Below are 23,846 nucleotides of genomic sequence, written 5' to 3'. Positions count from 1 at the left end.
GGGTTAAGGAGCAGATGTCATGGGATTAGTCAAATGGATTGGAAAACAGACAAATTGGGTCGAGAAGCTGCCTTTGCCCTACTGCTGTGGCAGCCGAAGTTTCACAGACAGAGAACTCCAGGTGATTTGTGTAGGTCTCCTAGTTCTAAATCTCCCTAATCTATCATCTTCCTCAAAGAAAATTCCTCCCTAGGGCATTAAAAAAGAGGAAGATGGAAACACGATTCACACAAAACACACACTCAGAACAAACATAAACATTTTAATCATCCATTGAGTATAAAAATACAAAGAAAGCCTTCACAGCAAAAGCATTAGTATATATCACCATTAAAATTTATGGTAAAAGCAACACAGAGAGTATAATTAATACCCAAAACTCAAATGGCTACAGATACTTGCTCTATGCATAAAATTCTGAAGTTGACAAACCTGGATATATTGAAGATAGTTATCCACTGTGCTGCATCTTGGAATGTTGTATCCTTGGTAAAAATTGAAATCTAGTCCAAACATATTTTCACTGAACCAAACCTTAGCAAATGTGTTCAACAATCTCTTATCATAGTCGTCAGTGACTCTGCCTCCATATTGAATCTCTCCTATCATGTAGCGGATGGTGGTCCAGGAGACGCCCTGGGACAATTGATAGAATAATTATGTAGAACTGACTACCGTTGCATTATTATTTCCCTGCCAAGTCACACCCATGTATTCACTTTCAACAACATTCATTTAGTCAGGCATTCTTCCTCAGTACTGCAAAGAGAAAGTGCAGAAAGAAAAGTAAAAAGGTAAAGAAGAGTAGTTACTCAATGCTCATGTCCATGATTTGAAATAGCCTTCCTTGATGCATTTGTATGTTTTCATACTTCAATATAAATAGAAAATAGTGTTTGCTTTTGAGCTTATTGAGGCAGTTCTTTAGAAAGCACACACTTCAAACTAATCTGGACTCCCATTTTCATTTTTTAGGATTTTGAAGAACAAGTTTCCCCACCCACACCCTCTGACAACAGGCCCCTTGAGGCTGTCTTTGGAATGTCAACTTGCCTTTGAGAAATAAAATAATAATCAAAATTTGACCAATATTTCCTGAAACCAAGAGGCAAGTGTGACCCAAATTGCTATGACTTCAAGATGACTTTGCAAGCACAGCAAATTCTCTTATATAATTTACCCCAAAGCTAGGAGGTCCTGTGAGCTTGATGGCCCAAGCCCACAGCCACCAGAGGCACGAGGCAGCACGCACAGCAGTACCTTTTTGACATCCATGTCATCCAAGTGGTTTTGGATGAACTGCACAGTGGCATTAAAGTCCGCCTGGTTAAATTCATAGGGGATATTCCACCCCAGGGCACCGAACTTGCGCCTCTCCTGGACGGTGGAGTGCAGGAAAGCCACTGCGTACAACATGGGCTTCCACTGGGACCCGGAGGTCACATCCAGCAGGTCTTGGCTCACACCTGTTGTGGTCAGTTGGGTGAAAAATGTATCATCTCTCAAATGTCTTTATTTTCTACTACTTTTAAAAGTAATCATTTTTGTAAGTCCCTGATATTAAAATTCACTTACTTTGGATTATTTTTATGACACTCGAGTGACAATAATAATTTAACTTTTGGGTGCCCAGAGGCCATTTCTTTCTGAAAAATCTTCAAAGAGACTTTGGGGAGAGGAGGAGCTTGCTAACATGGGTCAAGTTCATGCCAATCTAGCAAGATCATATGAGGGCAAAATCAAGATGGAAAGGTAACGACAGTTAAACAAATTCTGCCGCTATTACTGTAACTACTACTCTATTATTATTACTGTTGTTTTGAGCATATTCTTGGGGCACATACTTTTAACTAATTTGATATTAATTAAGACAGTATATATAGAAGCCCTTTGCACCTGAGTACATGCTCCAAATAATAATGATTGATACATATGCATATACTATATTGTATATATAATTAGATTTATTTATTTTCTTTTACTGCCATTATCCTTCCACCTCTGTTTTATCCCCACATTGTCTTATGGATCGGCAGAAGTCTCTTTGCAGGTTTTCCGGATTGAAATACAATAATTATATTTATTATGGTTATGAAATACATGATTTTAGTTACAATTTATTTCAATTCTCCTGGAGAGATTCTCTTGTCCCTATTTTATATGTGAGAAAATTGAAACTCAGATTGAGTGACTCGCACCCAAGAGAACGAAGTAATTGTCAACAGCAAGGGCCAGAATCAGGATTTCCGACTGAAAGTTCCATGTTCTTTTCATGACCACAAATCCCATACATAAAGAGGCAGCGGCCAAGAGAGCGACCTCAGCCCCAGTCATGATGGGGGCATTTGGGCCTGAGTTTGCTGCCACTGGATTTTTAACTTAGCTACCTTCTGACATATGGCCCTAATGAAAGGCAGGCAGGCATCACCGTAATTCAGACTCTCCTCTTGGAAGAGACTACTGTACTACTTTAGGTATGGAGCACAGAGACCATAAATGACAAAATTGTTCATTTTTGATGTTAATTATGTCTAGCTGGAGAACAGCATGGGCTTAAATAGGGCAGTACTGGGAAAACAGGAAACTAGAAGGTAGGAATCATGAACTCTGATTCGTTAACAGTGCCGGGGCATATTTACAAAAGAGGACCATCACCTCCCCATCAGGTTAAACAGCAGTACTATTTGCTATAACCGTATCCTAGTTAATCCTTTTATAATTTTTTTTAGGAAAACAATTTAAGTACAGAAAACTCCTATAGACTCAGAAGTATTTCTGGACTCACCACCATATGTTCTTTTCAGTCCTGCCCGGAGGCCCTGTGGAGGATCGTTGGCAAATTTAATGGACATCTGAAGGAGTGTAATGGGAAACTGCTTATGAACCTCGGTGGTCATCCAGAGGCGGAATGCATCATGTACAAGCTCAGTTTCTATGATTATGTCCATCAGCTCATCCATGAAATCAAGTCCCAGATGGCAGTTCTGCAGAAGTGCCCATCCTCCCTAAGTCAACAGCAGTAAATGGAAGTTAGGTGGTTTTGTGTTTCGCCCAAATTCGAAATTACGACATTCTTTAGTAATTAAGTAATTACAATTTAAGCCGGGCGCAGTGGCTCACGCTTGTAATCCCAGCACTTTGGGAGGCCGAGGCGGGCGGATCATGAGGTCAGGAGATCGAGACCACGATGAAACCCCGTCTCTACTAAAAATATAAAAAATTAGCCGGGCGCGGTGGCAGGTGCCTGTAGTCCCAGTTACTCAGGAGGCTGAGGCAGGAGAATGGCGTGAACCCGGGAGGCGGAGCTTGCAGTGAGCCGAGGTCGAGATCGCGCCACTGCACTCCGGCCTGGGCTACAGAAACCACTTTAAATTAATCTAGGTCAAATCTCAGAAAACAAAAATGTTTAATTGAGACAAGCTATTTTTTTTAGTCCATGCATTTGTTCCAGTATACACTAGTATGCAATTGTACCAATACTATGTGGTTGCAATCATGAATATAATCAAAGTTAAACATAAAAGGACTTCCAAGTAAAGATGGTTGATTGAAAACATCCATTTAACTCAGATCCCTCCCGAAATTCCATTAAAACTACAATGAAGAAAATTTTTAAAGGCATGAACTCTTAAGGACAGTGACAGAGAGAGTGAAGGCATCATCACTAACATTTAAAAGAGGTTCAAGAAAGTTGAATCCTAAACTAGCATTTAGAGAAAGCTGAGATGCAACCTGATATATACCACATAACTCCCCAAATTCTGCCTGCCTTAATGAAAAATGAGAAGTTGATTTTCTACAGAAGGCAAAACAGGGTCTAGATTGGAGGATACCAGCACACTGAAGGAATAGGTACTACACTGAAATCAGGTGGAAGAACGATTGCCTGCTGAATTTTGAGACCTGCAACTTTCTGCCTCCCACTAGTTCTCAGAATCCTAGCAACAGAGCATACACCCTTTAGAATGTGGAAGAACCTTCCCTGGGAATCACACTAAAAAGAGCAAGAGCTTTAGAAAATAATAAGCCATATTTTTTGACTGAATTATACCATAAGTATAGGAAGATCTTTGTGTAATGCAACTCAGGCAAAATTGGGGGTCATGTAACAATAATTTCCTCAATATCTACTCTATAAAATATTTTTGCTAAAATCATCTACAAGATTCAGGTCATAATCTTAAGGTGTTTTTCTATAACCCATCTTAGATCACTGACTAGAGCAGCATGAGTTGTCTTTCCAAAAAAAAAAAAAAAAAAAATCATTAGATCTAAAGTCTTAGCAGTTACTCGTAAAACTGATAATTTAGAGATTTCACATTTCCCTTATATTTTCTTCAGAAATTTACAGTACTGATGAATAAATTATCCAACCTTTACCCTTTGAAAATTTCAATTGATACCATTCACAATTCAAAACAAAAAGGAAATTCAATATAAAACACAGCAACTAAAAAAAGACTTCAGCTTCTCTCTTTTATCCAGCATAGAAGTGAATCCTGCCCTGAGATTCCTTCTTTTGTATTTTGCTTTGTTTTGGTTTTTGAGAAAGGGTCTCATTCTGTCACCCAGGCTGGACTGCAGTGACTGCAGCCTCTACTTTCCCAGATCAAGTGATCCTCCCACCTCAGCCTCCAACATAGATGGGACCACAGGCACATGCCACCACATCCAGTTAATTTTTTTTTGTAAAGATGGGGTCTATATTACCCAGGCTGGTCTTGAACTCCTGGGCTCAAGCAATCCTTAGCCTTGGCCTCCCAAAGTGCTGAGATTAAGTTGTGAGGCATCACGCCCAGGTGATCTAAACTTCTTAGGTGAGAACTCCGATGTTCCATCTTCACCCCCAGAATCCCATTTCTTTGGGATTGCCATTCTCTGCATTAAATGTTTTGTTTTCAACCTACTGAGTATACCATCCACTTTGCTATCCTTGGGTAGTTGATTTATTTGCCACATTGCCTCAAAAGTTTTAATGTTAGCTTAAATTTTTTTTAAAAAAATGCTGTTTAGTAAACAGCAGGCAGCATGTAAATTTAAACTCCTAATGATTTGTATTTTTCTTCTGCATTGCTATTCCATAATCTGTAATACGAACAGCAGAAAAGTAGACACTCAGCCTTACGTTCGCCATGGTGTGCTGCAAGAGCTTCCGAGCATGGACCTCCTGGCCCTGGCCCATGGACACATAACAGGTTTCTATTTTTAATCTCTTCCCCAAGGCAATGATGGAATCTGTGGGGTCTGAGCCCATAGACAGGAGACAGATGAGTGGCGTCCGTGGATCAGATTCCTCCCACATCTTTTCCAAGTCTAGAATAACACCTTCGGCATATTTTTCTCCCATGGAGTCCACGATGTACTTGCGGGCCTGCCAAAAACAGCACACAAGTCAGCAAAAGCTGTTCCAACTGTTTCATGTGGATAATGTAGTATAGTTTCCAAAATTCAGTTTTGTAATGATCTCAATGATGTCCACAGTAACCCTGTCAGGGAAACAGGGTAGAGACTGTTTTGTCATATTTGTTTGTTTATATCTCCATTCTGTAGGTGGGAAGACTGTGTTGCTTACTCAGTACAAAATCAGACCAAAGTTACAGTACAAAAATCAGTACAAATAAAAGAACCAAAGTTGTATGACCCCTGGTCTGAAACCCGTTTCAATACACTGGTTGCTTCCTGCTACACCAGAAAACAAAAATACTGGGAAACTATTGTTTAGGATGCTCTAAGGCAAATATTTATGCATGTAAATAATAAAGTAAGCAACACAATACCTGCAATGTAATGGGTACTGATCAAATAGATAATTACTGAGTGACTACTTGCATGAAATGTATTGGATATTTGTTGAATGAATGAATGAATGAATGAATGAATGAGTTTTTAAAGATTTAATTCATATTCTCTCTCCTCATCATTGTCGTCGTTCCTTCCCATATTTGGCTCATCCCTTTACTATTAATTTTGTTTTGAACGAAATCCATACTCAAAATATCACAGATTTTGTCAACTTTATTACAACCATAGAAACACATTCTGGTAACAACAAATTCCTTTTTCAAATGAGGTGAAAGTGTTATAATTTATTTTTCAACAAATGGTATTGTGAATACAACCCTTAGTCTATATTCTCTGCCTTCTAAATAATTAAATTCCCTCAAAAACATTTTTCCTCCTATTCGTGTGATCTTCTTCCATCTTAGATGGGTAAAACCCAAGTTTCTCTCCCCAGCAGCATTCCCCACAAAAATCATAACTTAGGCATGGGTGCAACATGACCTGTAACTCTCCCAAGGGCTAGGCAGGTGAGCCTCCCCACTCCAATTCCCATAGAAACACAAAACAGCTTCAGATGGAGCTTCCCTTGAATCAGACAGGTTTCAGATAGACCTGGACCAAATGGGAGCCAGAGCTGGTTCAGTCATCATCCTTGACTTTAAAACATCAGAGTTTGATTTTCAGCCAGTAATGTGGGCTCATCCCTCATCTTCAATATCTTGCTATCCCCTATTCATCCTCAAAATGTACCCCAAGCATCTGAGCTTACAAATTGGTGTGATGTTTCCCACTCGTGTTTGCCTTCTTTGTGGGTTACAATGAAAGAGAAGTGGCCACCACAGAGGACTCTCCTGGCTTACTATGTCCTCTCGTAGCTTGGTAAGAGAGGTAAAATGGGTGCCACATGAGTCTAGACTGTTGAATGACTGGCTTGGTCCTACTTTCTGATTCCACCTGGTGTGTGGAGACTTCTCACGCAAGCTTCATCATTCGTATAGCCAGGGAAAGGGTGTCTGAAACTTGGTCATCATGAAATGTCCATCTTCCTCATGAGAGTGCAAAACACAAAAAGAGGAGCATTCACATTCCCTAACTCAGACCAGCTAATGCAGAAACAGCTGGGCCATTTTACTGTGGATCTCTTCTCCTTCTTGTAAAGTCATAATCCTCCTCACAAAGTCCATTCCCCCATACCAATGGCAGATTAAGAGGCATGCCAACTTTGTAGAATACACAGGATTTCCTGCCTTGGCAACTATTTCTAGATGGCTTTGGGGAAGGACCTCTACCTGGTTTCCCAAAAGAACAAGAAATGGTGGTCAGGCCCTCTTTGACAGGACTAGGCCACTGGCAATGAAATGACTAACAGCACCTCGGCTCCTCACCCACAAAGAGGCTCACACCTTCCAACCTTCCTCTTTATTAATTCAGTGGCTGGGAGGTTTTGAGGAGGTGAATTTCAGTCCAGTTGAACTTGAGGCACAGGATGCTATTTATTTTCATGCCTCTCAATACTTTTTCTAGGTTGGGCAGATCCAATATCTAAATCTCTACCTTGCATATAAAAACTTACATATTTTTCTACAGCCTCTGGCAGGTGTTTGATAAGTTTGACTGCCATGTTCTTTGACTTCCCCAAATGTCTACTCCATGTGCACATTCAGTCACAGTCACCAAAGCAGGGAGTCCTGTGATCAGGAAGGACTTCAAAAGCTAGACACGGAGGCATTCCACAGTTGCAGCGGTTTCTCAGCCACATGTACCGCCATCACTGCAGCATCTCTACAGTGCAACTCATCAAGATTCAAGCACTTTCTACCCCAGGGTAGCAAAGGTCTCAATATGGCCAATTCTGCCATATAACTCAGCATTGACCCAGTTCAGGTATTATCATCCAAGCCCTGAGTTAACATGCTAGAATACTGAGGGGCCAGATGGTAAATATTTTAGACTTTCGTGGCCAAATCATCTCTATTGCAACTCAACTCTGCCATTGTTGCACAAAAGCAGTCATAGGCACACAAATAAAAAGCATGGTTATGTTCCAATAAAATGTTAGGGACACTGAAGTGTGAATGTTATACAGTCTTCACTTATCACAAAATATTAGTCTTCTGGTGATTTTTTTCAGGTATTTAAAAATATAATTCTTAAGTAGCCAGCTGAACATAAACAGACAGTGGGCCAAATGTTGTTGGCAGGCCCTACTTTGCCAACCTCTGGAACAGATAACAACAGGGAAGGCTGCCTCACTTATATCTGGAGAAAGGACCTTTCGTCATAATTCCAGTTCCTGGGAAGGGATATTCTTAAATAGGGTCACCGTCATGGTTCAAATTGGCTGTAAGCCTAAGGGATGTAATGAGTCTATGGGGCAAATACGTAATATGCAAGGATGCTCAGCAACCCCAGGTAAGGCCCCACTGCAGTAGGCATGGATCTGAAATCACACATGCGTGCATTAGAAAGAGCACATTTCTTCATCTTCTTTACCTCAACTTCAACCCAACACCCTGCATTATCTCACCGGGCCAGTAGGACAATAATTCCAGGCATCACTCAGTCTCCCCATCTTCCCAAAGTCTTGGGAGCCCATCCCTTGCACCAGTGTGCCCTGGATGCAGGACATGGAGTAAAAGGAAATTATTTTGGAGATTCAAGATTTAAGGACTGCCCTGCTGTGCTTCAGACTTGCATAGGGCCTACTAGTCATTTCTTTTGGCCAATTTCTCCCTCCTGGAATGAAAATATGCCTTACTACCATTGTATCTTGGGAGGAAATAATTTGTTTTGATTTTACAGGCTCATAGGTGGGAGGAGATGAGTCTCAGAGAGACTTAGGACTTTGGACTTGATGCTGTGACAAGACTTTGGGGGATGATTAGGAAGAGATGATTGAATTTTGCAGTGTGAGAAGGACATGAGATTTGAGGGGCCATGGGAGGAATAATATAGTTTGAATGTTTGCCCCCTTCAAATCGCATGTTGAACTGTAATCCCCAGGGATGGAGGTGGGGCCTGGTGGGGGGTGTTTGGCTTATAGAGATGAGTCCCACAGAATGGCTTGGTGCTGTACTCATGATAGTGAGTGAGTTCTTCCCAGATCTGGTTGTTTGAAAGTATGCAGCATCTCCCCACGCTCTCTTGCTCTGGCTCTCGCCATGTGACATGCCAGCTCCTCCTGCACCTTCTGCCATGATTGAAAGTTTCCTGAAGCCTCACCAGAAGCTGAGCAGATGCCAGCCCCATGTTTCCTGTACAACCTGCAGAACCATGAGCCAATGAAACCTCTTTTCTTTATAAATTACCCAGTGCCAGGTATTTATTTACAGCAGTGCAAAAACTAACAAACCATGTTAGATGATTCACCTCATGCAACAGGTATAAACCTTGGCCCATGACCCTCTCCTCTGTCCCAGGCAGTGCAACAGGTTTTAAGACTAGAGAAGTGAACAAATGGTCCAGCTCTTATGAAGCTTGACCCCCACCTCCATGCCAGGATGAGACACACATTGAGCAAGTAATAGCAAAATAACTAGTTTGAAGGATTTATGACTTGCAGGGAGACATGAAAGTATGAAACCGATTAATCTTGCAGAAATATATCAGAGAAGGCTCCCTTGTGAAAGAAGCATTTAAGCTGTTGCTTGGATAATGAATGGGATTTATTGAGGCAAAGAGGACAGCTAAGTGGGTCAGAGCCTGTGCATTCTATGCAGAAGAAACATATGCAGAGACCATGAGGCAGAAAAGAGCAAGTCATTGGCTAGGGACAGGAGGACACCCATCATAAGTGATGTAAGAGTTAATTCAGGTGTGGTAAGCCAGACTTCTGCACAGCCTGCCAGCCTTTAAAGACAGCCAACGCCCCACAGAGGAGTGCTGCATTTTCATACATTGCTCTTCACACAACTCTGCAGAACTTGTTCATCCCCGTATGTGGTCCCAACGCAACAGATTCAGCCTATGAATGGGGCAGAAAATGAACAAACAACCTGCACACCTGTGCCAACCTCGTTTTGTTGAGTATTTGTTTTTTGAGATGGAGTCTCACCCTGACACCTAGGCTGCATGCAGTGGCACGATCTCGGCTCACTGCAGCCTCCACTTTCCGAGTCCAAGCGATTCTCCTGCCTCAGCCTCCCAAGTAGCTGGAATTACACATGCTGCCACCATGCCTGGCTAATTTCTGCATTTTTAGTAGAAACAGGTTTTACCATGTTGGCCAGGCTGGTCTTGAACTCCTGACCTCATGATCCACCTGCCTCACCCTCCCAAAGTGCTGGAATTACAGGTGTGAGCCACCGTGCCCAGCCTGTTGAGGATTTTTAAGACACAAATGTGTACCTCTCAGGAGACACACTCTGAGAGTGCAGCATTTTTGCAATCAGGCATGCCCAGATGTGGACAGTCACACTCAGCCAAAATGCAGAGAATAAGAAATGCAGGACTTGGATGCAGCTGGAATCCATCATTCTTAGCAAACTATCACAAGAACAGAAAACCAAACACCGCATGTTCTCACTCATAGGTGGGAACTGAACAATGAGATCACTCGGACTCAGGAAGGGGAACATCACACACCGGGGCCTATCATGGGGAGGGGGGAGGGGGGAGGGTTGCATTGGGAGTTATACCTGATGTAAATGACGAGTTGATGGGTGCAGCACACCAACATGGCACAAGTATACATATGTAACAAACCTGCACGTTATGCACATGTACCCTACAACTTAAAAGTATAATAATAATAAATTAATTAAAAAAAAAAAAAAAAGAAATGCATATAGCCTGATGCTCCCTATGGGGAATGAGATTGAATGTATCTACATTGTAGACCTTCTAATAAACTTCCCAGAAAGTTGTTTTCAACCTTCCCAGAAAGGTTGAAAATCACAAAAGGATTCTAAAAGGAGAAAAAGAACTTGAGAGGAGAGAACATTTATCCAATGGACGTTCTAAACCTTGTTTAGCACTTGGGTGTCACAAGGGCCATGGGAAGATACCACAGGACTTGAAAAGTCAATGAATGGTGCCATCTTTGCATTTCTTCTAGCATGTGCTGGGTGGACTAGGGTACAGAAGAAGAAATGTAAGGAGAACAGGTACGAGGCCATGGCTGTGGTAAGTCCAGGGATCAGAGAAGCTGGAATGAAGATAAAGTTACAAAAAAAGAGTTACTTAAATCTCAGCATTGAACCAAATAGAGTTTCTGGAAAAAGATAAGAAAGAGACTACTCAAACATTTCTTTCCACACTGTCCTTAAGTAAGGCAACCATTTGACAATTCAGTTGGGCAGGATAAAAGTAATGAAACTGAGAAGAAAAACTGAAAGGAAAGGTGATCTCAGTGCCCCGAATTGTGAAACTCATTTTTCTTTTCTCAATAAATCATTGAATCTGGTTGTTTTCACGATTCCACAGTACCTAAGTGCACTTGGAGGTAGTTACTCCATAAGTTTTTAACACTCCCTCTGGAGAATGAAGGAGAATATATCTTACATTCTATTATAAACCCAAGGCTATTGCTACTCCACAGCTTATTTGGAAAAGCCCTTAAGGAGTCAACCTGGGCTGAGTATCAGAGTTAAACTTTTCATCATAAAGGCAAGACACAAGTCCTTATAGTGGGTAAAGTCCCATGATACTAAGCCAGCAAATTAAAGGTCTTTAAACAGATGAATCATCTGGAGGCAGGATTCACATTTAAACCATATGTGAAATTCAGTTGTAAGACAACCTACTGACATCTAGAGCTGTGACATTCTTCTGGAGAAATGACTACAGTTTGGGCACACTGTCCTTCCCCCAGTCTCTTCACCCTAATGCCTTTATATTCTTCCTGCTTTCAGAAACACTGTTTTACTACCAGCAAAATGGAGCAGCCATATAATTTTTGATTGAATATAAAATGATATAAAAGAATAATGCATTACCCTTATGTTATACCTATATGCCAACCTTAGAATCATGGTTTTCTCATTTACTCCTATTGTAGCAGTCAGGTCAGAAAAAGTTACTAAATCACTTAGCCCAAACGTATGTCTCAATACATTCATTTGTGGTTTACTTTTCCATTTTTCACACTTATTGCTAGAAAATCATAGAAGCCTACAAGAAAATTCTCACTAGAATTCACATTTTAAATATTTTTTTAATTTAAAAGAAAATTATCTTTAAAAATATTATCTCATTTTTCTCTTTAATATGGACTTTTTACCTGGGCAATGGTTCTGTCCGGACACCAGGATCTAATAAGGAGAAGACGTCTGAAGCAGTCGAGAGATTTACCATAGGCGTTTGGAAGAGGTTCCTCCTCTGGGTTTTCCTTATCAAACCAAATTTTCCACATTTTCTCATTTCTCGATATCTGAAAATACCATGGGATAAAAAATGTGTCATGCCACCCAACAATCTTTCAGTAACAGGTCATAGATATGTTTCATCAAACCTCTGACCTCTCCAGATATGTGTAAATTATATTCCTTGGTTATTTTTTTATTTTATATTATAGTGCCAAAAAGTTTGATTGTCTAAAATCTAATGTCATTTGCTCCAAAGTCAGTCTATATTAACATCAGCCTACAACTACATTTCAAAGTGGGGAGAGTCCTGGGATGTTTAATTTCTTCTTTGCCTTTGTGGTAACAAATTTGTAAAGAATACAACAAAAATCAATGGAAACTCATTTTCATTATTTCAACGAAGTCTGATTTGCTCCACAAAATCTTCTCATGTCAGGAACCAAATCTCATTCACTAATGTTTCCTCATTTCCCAGGACCACTCCTGACACAAAAGAAGACATTTAATACATGTTTATTATTGATTGAACAGCTTTCTGATCAATACTCTATTAATCTAGAGTAATTGGAAATATGCCAGTTAATATCATCAAATGAATGATCAGACACCTGCTACCCTTAGGCAATTAGGAAAGAGTAAAAGGACATAGTACATTATCCTCTGCAGCTTAAAACACCAGAGAGAGGTAGGAATTACATAGTAAGCAGATCAGAAACACCAAACAAACAAATAATGTCTACAGATAAATATAATCTGATGTTCTCTGATATATTCCCTTTCATTAAGAGTTCAAATGTCTTTCTTGGGATATAATCAAAGGCAAATCATTCCAGGTTCATATTTAGAAAGTACCATGTAAGAATAAAAATAGTAACTTCTCTCAATCATAAAGACTACTTAATATTGAGGGGTTTCATGCATAAGATATCATCTCCAGAAGGTAGCAACTTCAATATCAATGGTCTGGGCAAGGTCGCTGGGGGTAACTCTATAGAGGAATAACTCAGAAGAATGGTTTGTACCCCCAAGTACACAGTAGTAATAAAAAACATCACCAGTGATAAGCCAAAACATAAAAGTATAGCAGAACATAAGCAACTGGCCAACTTAAACTGGGGAACTCAAGAACCAACTTTAAGATATTTCCTGGCCAAAAAAAAGGCTTCAACTTATAGCTGAATAAAGCCACCCTGCTGCCAATCCCATTTCTCTATGGTCACCTGATTTTCAAGAACCTGCTTCTTGGCTCGTCCCAATTTAATTCTCTATACCCAGCTTCCATGATTCCAGCACATGCAGAGATCATCAGGAGCTGGCTGATTCTAGAAGGATGGTAACTTCTAAAGATAAGAGGCTAAGTGCTTGCATGAGATTCATACCCAGGTGCCTAACTAAGTCAAATAATGGGAAGGGCAGGAGGGGAAGAAGAAGAAGAGAGAGAGAAACAAGAGGCAAGAAAGGAAATTTAGCATTTAGAGGCAATCTGTTCTTATGTCTTTTCATTTAACCTCTAGAAAGAAGGAAACGCCTTTTTGAGTCTAATTATTTAATCAAATTGGATCTATCAGTTTTTCTACTTCTGGACCTCCGATTGGTGATACTAACATATGGCCCAGGATGATACTAGTTAAAGTTCCTGGGCACATTTCTTCCTGCAAGACCAGTTAATGATGAGCGGAGTATGCTTTATCAGAGTGTAGCTGAGCTTCAAGGAAGGTCAAGTACATGTAACACCATATTAAGAGTGCAATATTAAGAACTATCTCTCTTCCACAAATATTATATCTAGTGATAAATCAGAAAGCTGCTCAACTTGACATTAGCTTAAGTTAATTCAAAGCACTGTTACCTGGTCAAGGACATCTGAAAACTGTCTAAGTTTGCTAAGTTCCACCAAATTCAGCCACGTCATGTCCAAGATCCATTTTGATGGTTTTGGAGGACAAGCTTTAAGGTCTAATGAGGCACCTCCTTTAAAAGTAAACATTAAATTATCAGATTTTCCTTCCTTCACTGTAAAACAATCTATTTAGTAAAATTTGTATTAAACTATTTTAATTTCAATTATTTTACTACTCTTACTTTTTTAAGCACAGAAATATAAATCATAGTGAAAAACATGCAACATTTAATAAATCAATAGATACTTTTGAATGGGTTTTTTAGAAAAACCCATTTAATCACCAGTAATATAACTTTGGAATCAGGCAGATGCGGGATTCTGTCCTAGTCTTCCCTGGACAATGTCTGAGACAAACCATTTCATTTGTCTGGGTCTCTAATTCCAAATAAGTAAAATAAGAATAATTAAACCTGTGTCACGAGCGTCTGTGTAAAGCACACAAAACAGGATAGACGACATGGCAGAGGGTCACTAAATGAGCAACAATTGCCAACATTAAGAATTGCCCAATGTTAGCACAAGCTAATATTCAATAGATAATTAATCTAGAAAAGTTAGTAGTACTAGATGTGCTTGAAGGATTCTCTTCTATAAATCAGTATATTACTTACATCTACCTTGAACACACCCCAAGGGTTCCATGCTGTATCACTTATGTCTGTGGTTATACCCTAAGTTAATCACAACAAACATTTCCATTTGGTACTGACCCTTATCTTTTCGCTGATGATTTACCAAAGCTCATGTAACCCACGTAACTCTGACAGTAATGTAAGAAAAATGATACCTTAAAAATGTTTTTGTTGCCCACGTTAGAACAATTGAATGTGTGAGCAATTGTATTTTAAGAAAGAGTTACGAAGTCTTCTCTAGGATAAAATATAGTGTTTAATAAATACCATCTATTGAAGAATATCGAGGAAAATATGTTCTAGGCATTATTCTTTTTTTTTGTTTTTGTTTTTTTTTTTTTTGAGACGGAGTCTCGTTCTGTCGCCCAGGCTGGAGTGCAGTGGCGCAATCTCGGCTCACTGCAAGCTCCGCCTCCCATATTCACGCCATTCTCCTGCCTCAGCCTCCGGACTAGCTGGGACTACAGGCACCCGGCACCATGACCGGCTAATTTTTCATATTTTTAGTGGAGAAGGGGTTTCACCATGTTAGCCAGGATGGTATCAATCTCCTGACCTCGTGGTCTGCCCACCTTGGCCTCCCAAAGTGTTGTCTTTTTTCTTTTCTTTTCTTTTCTTTTTTTGGAGATGCAGTTTCACTCTTGTTGCCCAGGCTGGAGTGCAATGGCGTGATCTCAGCTCACAACCTCCGCCTCTCAGGTTCAAGTGATTCTCCTGCCTCAGCCTCCCAAGTAACTGGGATTATAGGTACGCACCACTATGCCTGGCTAATTTTGTATTTTTAGTAAAGACAGGGTTTCTCCATGTGTTTCAGGCTGGTCTCGAACTCCTGACCCCAGGTGATTTGCCCGCCTCAGCCTCCCTCCCAAAGCACTGGAATTAAAGGCATGAGCCACCATGCCCGGCCTATGCATTATTCTTAAAATGATAAAATCAATTATTATATTTATTATATATCAAATATTATACATATTTTCATAAAATGAAAACAGATTGTTTTAACACCAGTGAGCAAAGACCTAAAGACAATGCATTGTGTTGAATAAAATGTTGCACCTTAGCAACTGCCCATTTTCCAACAAACTGAAAAGAATAACACACCCATCAGAGGGTTAGGGAAAGGCTATTCATGAAAAGGAAAGAGTGTTCCTCGCAGGCCAGAGTATTATTCATTGTTTATTAGTGGGTAACTATGTTTTGACTAACCTGCCTGCTCCCAAAGTACACAATTAGGCACAAAGAATGATTGTAACTTGGGGGAGAGGACATATTCCTGAATAATGTGGTAACAAATTACATAGACCCTTGAAAGATAAATAGCTGAGAAAGGAATAATTTGAAAAAGTTGTCCAGATGATTGAGAGTTGTGCTGTTCCCTTCTTTTCTCAAACTCTTGCTTTGAGAAAAAAAAAAAAAAAGTAAGTTTGGGTTTTTACCATAATACTTTGTGAAAATGATACACGCTTACAATGAAAGTTTTATACAAGCTATGCCACACAATCGTAAACTGTCACAGCTAAGGCAGACTTAGAGAATAATCTAGGCTGAGCCTTTCCCATCTTAGAAATGACTAAAAGACCAGCAACAAAACACCGTTGAAGTCAAGAACAGTGGCCCACATCTGTAATCCCAGGACTTCGGGTGGAAAGGCAAGAGGATAGCTTAACCCAGAAGTTTGAGATCAGCTGGGGCAACATAATGCCACCTCATCTCTACAAAAAATTTAAAAGTTAGCTGGATGTACTGGCATGAGCTTGTAGTCCTAGTTACTCAGGAGGATTACCTGAGCCCAGGAGTTTGAGGTTACAGTGAGCTGTGATTGCACCACTGCACTCTAGCTTGGGTGACAGAGCAAGACTCTGTCTTAAAAAAAAAAAAAAAAAAATTGAAATCTGTTGCAGCTAGTGGGCTCAACAGCCATTATAATAGAATATCATATTCTAGGAGGCATTCTGCTTATAAACAACTGAGATTTATTTATCACAGTTCTGGAGGATGGGAAGTCCAAGTTCAAGGCACCAGTGATTTGGTGTCTGGTGAGAGCTCACTTCTGGTTCATAGAAAACCATATTCTCACTGCAATTCTCACGTGGTGGAGGATTTAGGGTCTCTCTTGAGCCCTTTTTTTGTGCGTGAGAGGGAGTCTCGCTCTGTCACCCAGGTTGGAGTGCAGTGGCATGATTTCAGCTCACTGCAACCTCTGCCTCTCAGATTCAAATGATTCTCCTGCCTCAGCCTCCCGAGCAGCTGGGACTACAGGTGTGAGCTACCACTCCTGGCTAATTTTTTTTTTTTTTTTTTTTTTTTTTTTTTTAGTAGAGACGGTGTTTCACCATGTTGGCCAGGCTGGTCTTGAACTCCTGACCTCAAGTGATCTGACTGCCTCGGCCTCCCAAAGTGCTGGGATTATAGGCTTGAGCCACCGTGCTCCGTGCCTGCAAGAGAGGGGATCCTCTCTTACAAGACCATCAATCCCTTATCATGACTCTACTCCTACTACCTAATCACCTCCCAAAAATCCTTCCGTCTCATGCCATAACTTGGGGTTTAGGTTTTCAGCATATGAATATTAGTGAGATACAAACATTTGCACCATAACACTATCTAAATAACATTTTAAATTATGTTAAATGATTTTAAAGTCCTTACAGAGAGTGTTTATATCACCAGGTAGCTCTCATCAACCTAACAATTGAAGGGCAGATTTGCAACATAATCCTGCTCTAAAGTTTCCTCTGAAACGGTTTCATAAAGCAGTGTTATAAACAGTTGTTGAAAGTCAAAGACCCATGACAACCAGTCCAACCCATACAAGCATCAGACTAATCAAAATAACTAAAGTGCTGAAGATAATATAAAGATGCCCATCATTTGCTAAGCATATCCTATGTATCAGGATTTACATAAATTGTGTAAATTCTCAATAATCCTACTATGTAGATTTTACTATCCTTGTATTACAGATTAGGAAACTGGAGCTTGAAAAGGGTAGATGACCTTCTCAAGATCACTCATCAAGAAAGTGACAAAGCCAACAGATATTTTAACTCTCAACTTCCTAACTCTAAATCTTATGTTTGCTATCATCAAGACAAACTGTGATGTGCTTCACAGTATTTCAACAAGAGCTGGACACTCTGTTCGAAGCTATTTCTGTGTGGAAATACATTTCATGCCTGAGTTGAGAATGACAGGAACAACAATCCATTGAAAACCTCTAGAAACTGGAGACCAGAGTCACTGAGGCCAGAAATCAGTAACATATTAAGGGTTCACCAAAGAAGGCAACTCTTACATCTACACATCTTTCTCTCCAGATACTCATCTGCCAATTATTCTGATTTAGGAAATTTGGAAAATAAAGTTCAAATAATAGCTAAACAGTAAATCTTTAATAGTTACAGACAATTAAAGAGAAATTGTCCATAATTTAACCATTTCTAAGTTCAAATCTAAACAGATGAGTCTTTGTTGCTACTATAAGATATATGTATATACACACACACATGCATATGTATATGAATACGAAAATGCATTTGCATATGTAAGACTATGGACCTGTAACCCCCACCAGGGCACAGCATGTGCATATCCGCATTCCTTCCCTTCTGTTTCCCTAGGGGTCATCTTCAAGTTCCCCTAAAAAACTACTCTCCATGTTAAGCATGAAAATCTCCTGCTAGCTAAAATTATATGTTGTTTCTAAAGAATTGGTTTAGAAAGGCATACTAGATGAATCTATTTAGACCCTGGCATCATTTTCATAGTGTTATGGGATGAATATTGTGTCTCCCCAAAACTCATAGGTTGAAACCCTGTATCTCAGTTCTGGTGGTCCTGGGAGGTGAGGCCATTGAAACATAATTATGATTAGATGAGGTCATGATGGCGGAGCCCTTAGGAATGGGATTAGTGCCCTTATAATAGTCACTAGAGAGCATGCTTCCTCTTCTCTGCCCCCCAGCATGTGAAGATGCAATGAGAAGACAGTTGTCTACAACCCAGAAGAGGCTCCTCACTACAACCCACTGTGCTGCACCCTGATCTCGGACTTCCAACTTCTGGAACTGTGAAAAATAAATGTCTGTTGTTTATTAGCCACCCAGTCTATAGTAATTTCTTGTAGCATTGAGAATTAAGACACACAGTTACTTCAAATACTGTTTTCAAGACATTCAAGAATGTGATCGTGGATTTATGTTTTCCAGGCTTCCACTGGGCTGTTTCATTTGAATGGCTCAGGGGACCTGGCTGTGAGCAATGCTTCAGTAGATGCAAAATAAATCATCCACAGGATGAGCTGCACAGTGTCCTCATCCACTTTACTCATCACCCAGTTACTTTGTTTTATTTTCATCACACCAGCCTCACTCTACCAGAGACCCTGATGCCATCCCTTCTGCTTTAACCCTCTTCCCCTAAATGTCCCCATGGCCAGCACCTCCTGCTCTTTCAGGTCTTTGCCCACCTACCGATCTCTTAGGAATGCCACCCCATTAAATATCCCATTGAATGCCCCACTTAAAGCTTGAAGCTTCTCCCACCTCACATGCCCTGTAACTTCCCATCCCTCTCATCTTGCTCTGTTTTCCATAGGACTTACCATCTTCCCACTCACTATAAAATTCATTGATTATTTTACTATTTTTTTCTGTACCGTCCCTAAATCTATATATGCTTTTCAACGGTTTTTGTTCACTGACATGCCCCAAATACCTATTCCATGCCCAGGTATACAGTAGGTCCTCAATAGATAGTTAACACTCAAGAAAAGAACAAATAAAATATCTCATCTAAATGCAATCTTACATAATGCAAGGAAATTGTTATAACCAAAAAATGTACTGCAAAGGGCTTTCACAATAACTCCTCCATCTGCACCTGTGTGCTACAGTCTGTATTCTTATATTGACCTTTAATAAGAGTGAGAAACTCTTCATGCTTGACTCGGTTCCTCTGGATGTCAATCTTTAGGGTAAGCAACAAGGTGAACAGGAATTTGTGCTCCTCGTACAGCCCTCGGGCAGCATACTTATAAACCTCGTAGGTCATGTGCTCGATGATATTAGCAATCCTCTTGCTTGTAATTGGGCTCTTGACAGACCTGGTGAAGATAACATTTATATCGGGCTTATCCCGCTGCCCTTTTCAAGTGTCTGTAAAAACAATTGTCTTTAATGGAAAATAAGTAACTTTGGAGGAAGAATACTTATTTTTACACATCAAGAATAAGCCTCCTAAATCTAAAATAACAAGCATTCTCTCAACATGAAATAACATAACAGAATCCTGAATGTTGTCTAAATCAATTCCACCTGCAGGGCATTATTACTCACAACAAGATCTCGGGAATTTTCTTGTTTAACAGAAACACACGAAGACAAAGGAATCAAATCAATGGATAAATAGTTGGCAGAGTTTTCTCTGGGCATAAAATGGTGAACCAGAATGATTTGTTAACACATTGGTAATTACACTGATCTGAGATTTAAAAAAAGAAAAAGACTCTTACTAACAAAGGGGAAGGAAGCTATAAATGTAATGTCATTATTTTGGTGCACAGATCTAGAATTCAGCTTAGCTTCCTGAGTACTGACGTACCTGGCTAAGGAAAGGTCAAACAAGCCCAGAAACTGGCGAAGCGAAGTCTGATACATCTCATTAACCAAGCGCATCTCGGTAATGAGGAAGTAGAGGATGCTGCCCTGTGTAGCCACTGGAAGACAAAGAGCAAGGTTGCATGTGCTACGAAAGAGGAAAATAAATGACCCATGCAGAGAGACCAGCTTAAACTCTAAATGAAAACAACAACTTTTATTTTTATATCTTATCAGTGGCTGCCTACCAGATATGGGATACAAAGTGATACTCACTTATTAATATATTTATTTCTTATTTACAACATTTTGTAAGTAGTCAGCTATTTGTATTTATTAAATGGCACTTCTCATTTTAGAATCTCTAGACCCCTCGTAAAAATATTTTTTCTATTTTTACTGCAGGTAGAAAAGACAACCAAAGAAATTCCAAAGGTTGTATGTTTAACACCCAGCGAGCGAGGTAGCCATTAGGGACCTCATCCTTAAGTTCCAGCAAGAAGCCATGCCTAACCTGGGCTTCAAGTCTGGAAAACGACCCATTGCAAAGATGATGCTTCTGCCTCTCTATCAATAAATGACAGTTTAATTATTATTAGTATTATTTTTGATACGGAGTTTGCTTCTTGTCCCCAGGCTGCAATGGCGCGATCTCGGCTCACTGCAACCTCCGCCTCCCAGGTTCAAGTGCAGTAGCCTTGAGTAGCTGGGATTACAGGCACCCACCATCATGCCTGGCTAATTTTTTTTTTTTTTTTTGTATTTTCAGTAGAGACAGGAAAGGGTTTTGCCATGCTATCCAGCATGATCTCGCCATGTTGGCCAGGCTTGTCTCAAACTCCTGACCTCAGGTGATCAGCCCACCTCAGCCTCCCAAAGTGCTCGGATTACAGGCGTGAGCCACCGCGTCTGGCCGATTATTTGTTAAAAGGAATAATAAAATACTAAAAGATAGCCAATCCAACTGAATTATTTAGCAGGCTTTTCTTGTACAGGCCAATTTGCAAATTGGTGGCTGAGGATGAAAATCTCCCATGAGACCACAGAACTACCTTCCTAATACAAAAACTATAAACAAAACACCAACGTAGTGTTACCAAACAACAAACAACTGGGCACTAATTCCTCAGATTTCTAATTTGCAGTCATCAGATTTTTAAAAATTCTCCTTCTTTACTTTCTAACATCAAAATAAGTTCATGAGAATCTTAAAGGATTTACTAACATGAATGACAAGTACTCAGAAAATGTATAGCATTATAAAAATTTTTGACCTCCATTTTACTGAATATTTCCCAACAGAAATTCCACAAAACACCTCCACTTTGCATAATCATTTGTATAACTCCCTCACATCCTTCCATTTCTCTAATTCTCGTTCCTCTCTCATTTCATTTTCCTGTGACATTTGTCTTTCATTACCGAACTCACCAGGTCTGTATTCCTCCCGGGCTGAGTTAATTTGAACTTCCGTCTCAGCAGAAATTTCTAGCTTCTGTGTCACCTCCTCGGCTGTCCTTTTTGTGTTACTCAGCACAACAATGAGACTCTCGTCTTCTACCAGGGACCCCTGGGTACTTGTCAGGCGGTAAAGCAAGTTATCTTCTAGTTCCTTCATTCTTCTTTTGTTTGCAGTTACATCTTCCATCAGATGAGTTCTTTCTTTCTCCAATTCCTATTAGTTTGCACAAATATATTTTCTACCTCAATTAACAAGTCCTGTTGAGTATTCCTTAAGACATTAACCTACATGGCTGCTTTCAAGTTCCTCTACTGTATTTATCATAATCAACTGCAGGAAATATGGACATCAAAAAAGGAGAAAGGCTGGGCACAGTGGCTCACACCTGTAATCCCAGCACTTTGGGAGGCAGAGGTGGGCAGATCATTTGAAGTCGAAAGTTTGAGACCAGCCTGGCCAACATGGTAAAACCCCGTCTCTACTAAAATACCAAAAAAAAAAAAAAAAAAAAAAAAAAAAAAAAAAAAAAATAGCTGGGCGTGGTGGCGCATACCTGTAGTCCCAGCACTTTAGGAGGTGGAGGCAGGCGAATCATTTGAGGTCAGGAGTTTGAGACCAGCCTGGCCAACATGGTGAAACCCTGTTTCTACTAAAATACAAAAACATTAGCTGGGCGTGATGGCTCATGCCTGTAGTCCCAGCTGCTTGGGAAGCTGAAGCAGGAGAATCCCTTGAACCAGGGAGGCGGAGGTTGCAGTGAGCCGAGATCATGCCACTGCACTCCAGCCTGGAAGAAAGAGTGAGACTCCATCTAACATAAAATAAAATTAAAAATAAAATTTTAAAAAAATGTAGAGGAGAAGTAACAGAGGAAGGAAGAATAGGTGCCAAGCAACATGAAACCAGCAAAAAATACTACCAGCATCCTTCTAATCACCCATTTATTTTCTAAAGTCAAATCAGTTTCAAGTGATTGCTGTGATTATATTTAACATTATACATATAATCTTCTTTTGAAGGGGACATATATTTGAAAACAAAGATATATATCTGATTATATAGGTTTACTTCTGTCTACTTTCTTAAGAGAGTTCCATTATTGTTTAAATGTGTTATTTCAAACTTGCTAATTGAAAAAGTATCCAAGTCTGTGAAAAACTACTCTCCGAAATCTTAGGCAAGCAACTTGAGCTGCAACTGCGGGCACGTTTAAACTGAAAAGTCTTCTTGGCCTGCTGTTGTCTCCAAGAGCAGAAAAGTTTTGCATCTTTTCTGAGGGAGCTTTGTAGACAGCTGGGAGAGTGAAGCCTTGGAAGACTATTATCCTTATTGGCCATTTCTTCCTCTTGGCAGCTTGGAAAGGGAGAGATAGAGGAAGAGGAGGAAAGAAAAGATGGAGCTGGTGGCAAGGGTGGGGGAAGGAGAAATACGTGTGACACCACGCAAGCCACAGGAAGAGGAAGCCCAAAGGCAGGGAGACAAAAGAGAAATATGCTTCTGGCACCAAGTCAAATTGTATATGGATATCAACTTGCTATATGAGAGACTCTATCTGTGACGCTAAAGAAAAGAATCTAAAATGGAAGGAACAAAAAATAAATGATATTTACAAATTTAAAATGAAACTTATGTATTAAGAGAGTTTATTTGAAGAGCTTCCTGGATATGGAGTCTATTGACAATTTACCCACATTTAACTGCATTTATAATGTACAATTCATTATAAGTAAAATATGGGGAAACTAGGGTTAAGTGCAGGTGACAAACAGCAAAATCACAGGAGAGCATGTTTGACAGTTTGACTGGACTCACGGCAGCTACCTGAATGTATGGTACCAAGCTCAAATCTCTAGATCAGCTTCAGAAATGTATATTCTCAATTGGGTACTCTGGATATGACTCAGTAGGTGATATGGTTTGACTCTGTGTCCCCACTCAAATCTCACCTTGAATTGGAACCCCCATAAGCCCCACGTATCAAGGGTGGGAACAGATAGAGGTAATGGGGTCATGGAGGCAGTTTCCCCCACGCTGTTCTCGTAACAGTGTGTGAGTTCTCACAAGATCTGATGGTTTTATAAGCATCTGGCACTTCCCCTGCTTGCACTCACTCTGTCCTGCCACCCTGTGAAGAAGGTGCCTGCTTCTCCTTTACCTTTCACCATG

At 40.1% G+C, this 23,846-nt stretch overlaps 1 protein-coding gene across 1 annotated transcript in view; it reads right to left on the bottom strand.

Moving 5' to 3' along the window:
• The window catches only part of LOC105492325 (dynein axonemal heavy chain 5), a 257,015-nt gene that overhangs the window by 26,042 nt on the left and 207,127 nt on the right, over positions 1-23,846 (bottom strand). The window contains exons 66-74 of the mRNA XM_011759339.3: positions 21,650-21,893; positions 20,223-20,337; positions 19,535-19,725; positions 13,936-14,057; positions 12,002-12,151; positions 5,126-5,371; positions 2,786-3,005; positions 1,261-1,466; positions 433-636 (exon numbers count right to left, since the gene is read on the bottom strand). Coding sequence (XP_011757641.2) covers positions 433-636; positions 1,261-1,466; positions 2,786-3,005; positions 5,126-5,371; positions 12,002-12,151; positions 13,936-14,057; positions 19,535-19,725; positions 20,223-20,337; positions 21,650-21,893 — 1,698 coding nt within the window. The remainder of the gene's footprint in view (positions 1-432; positions 637-1,260; positions 1,467-2,785; positions 3,006-5,125; positions 5,372-12,001; positions 12,152-13,935; positions 14,058-19,534; positions 19,726-20,222; positions 20,338-21,649; positions 21,894-23,846) is intronic.

Source organism: Macaca nemestrina, chromosome 6 (assembly GCF_043159975.1).
Source record: "Macaca nemestrina isolate mMacNem1 chromosome 6, mMacNem.hap1, whole genome shotgun sequence".
Lineage (NCBI taxonomy): Eukaryota > Metazoa > Chordata > Mammalia > Primates > Cercopithecidae > Macaca > Macaca nemestrina.
This window is presented reverse-complemented; position numbering and strand designations above follow the sequence as displayed.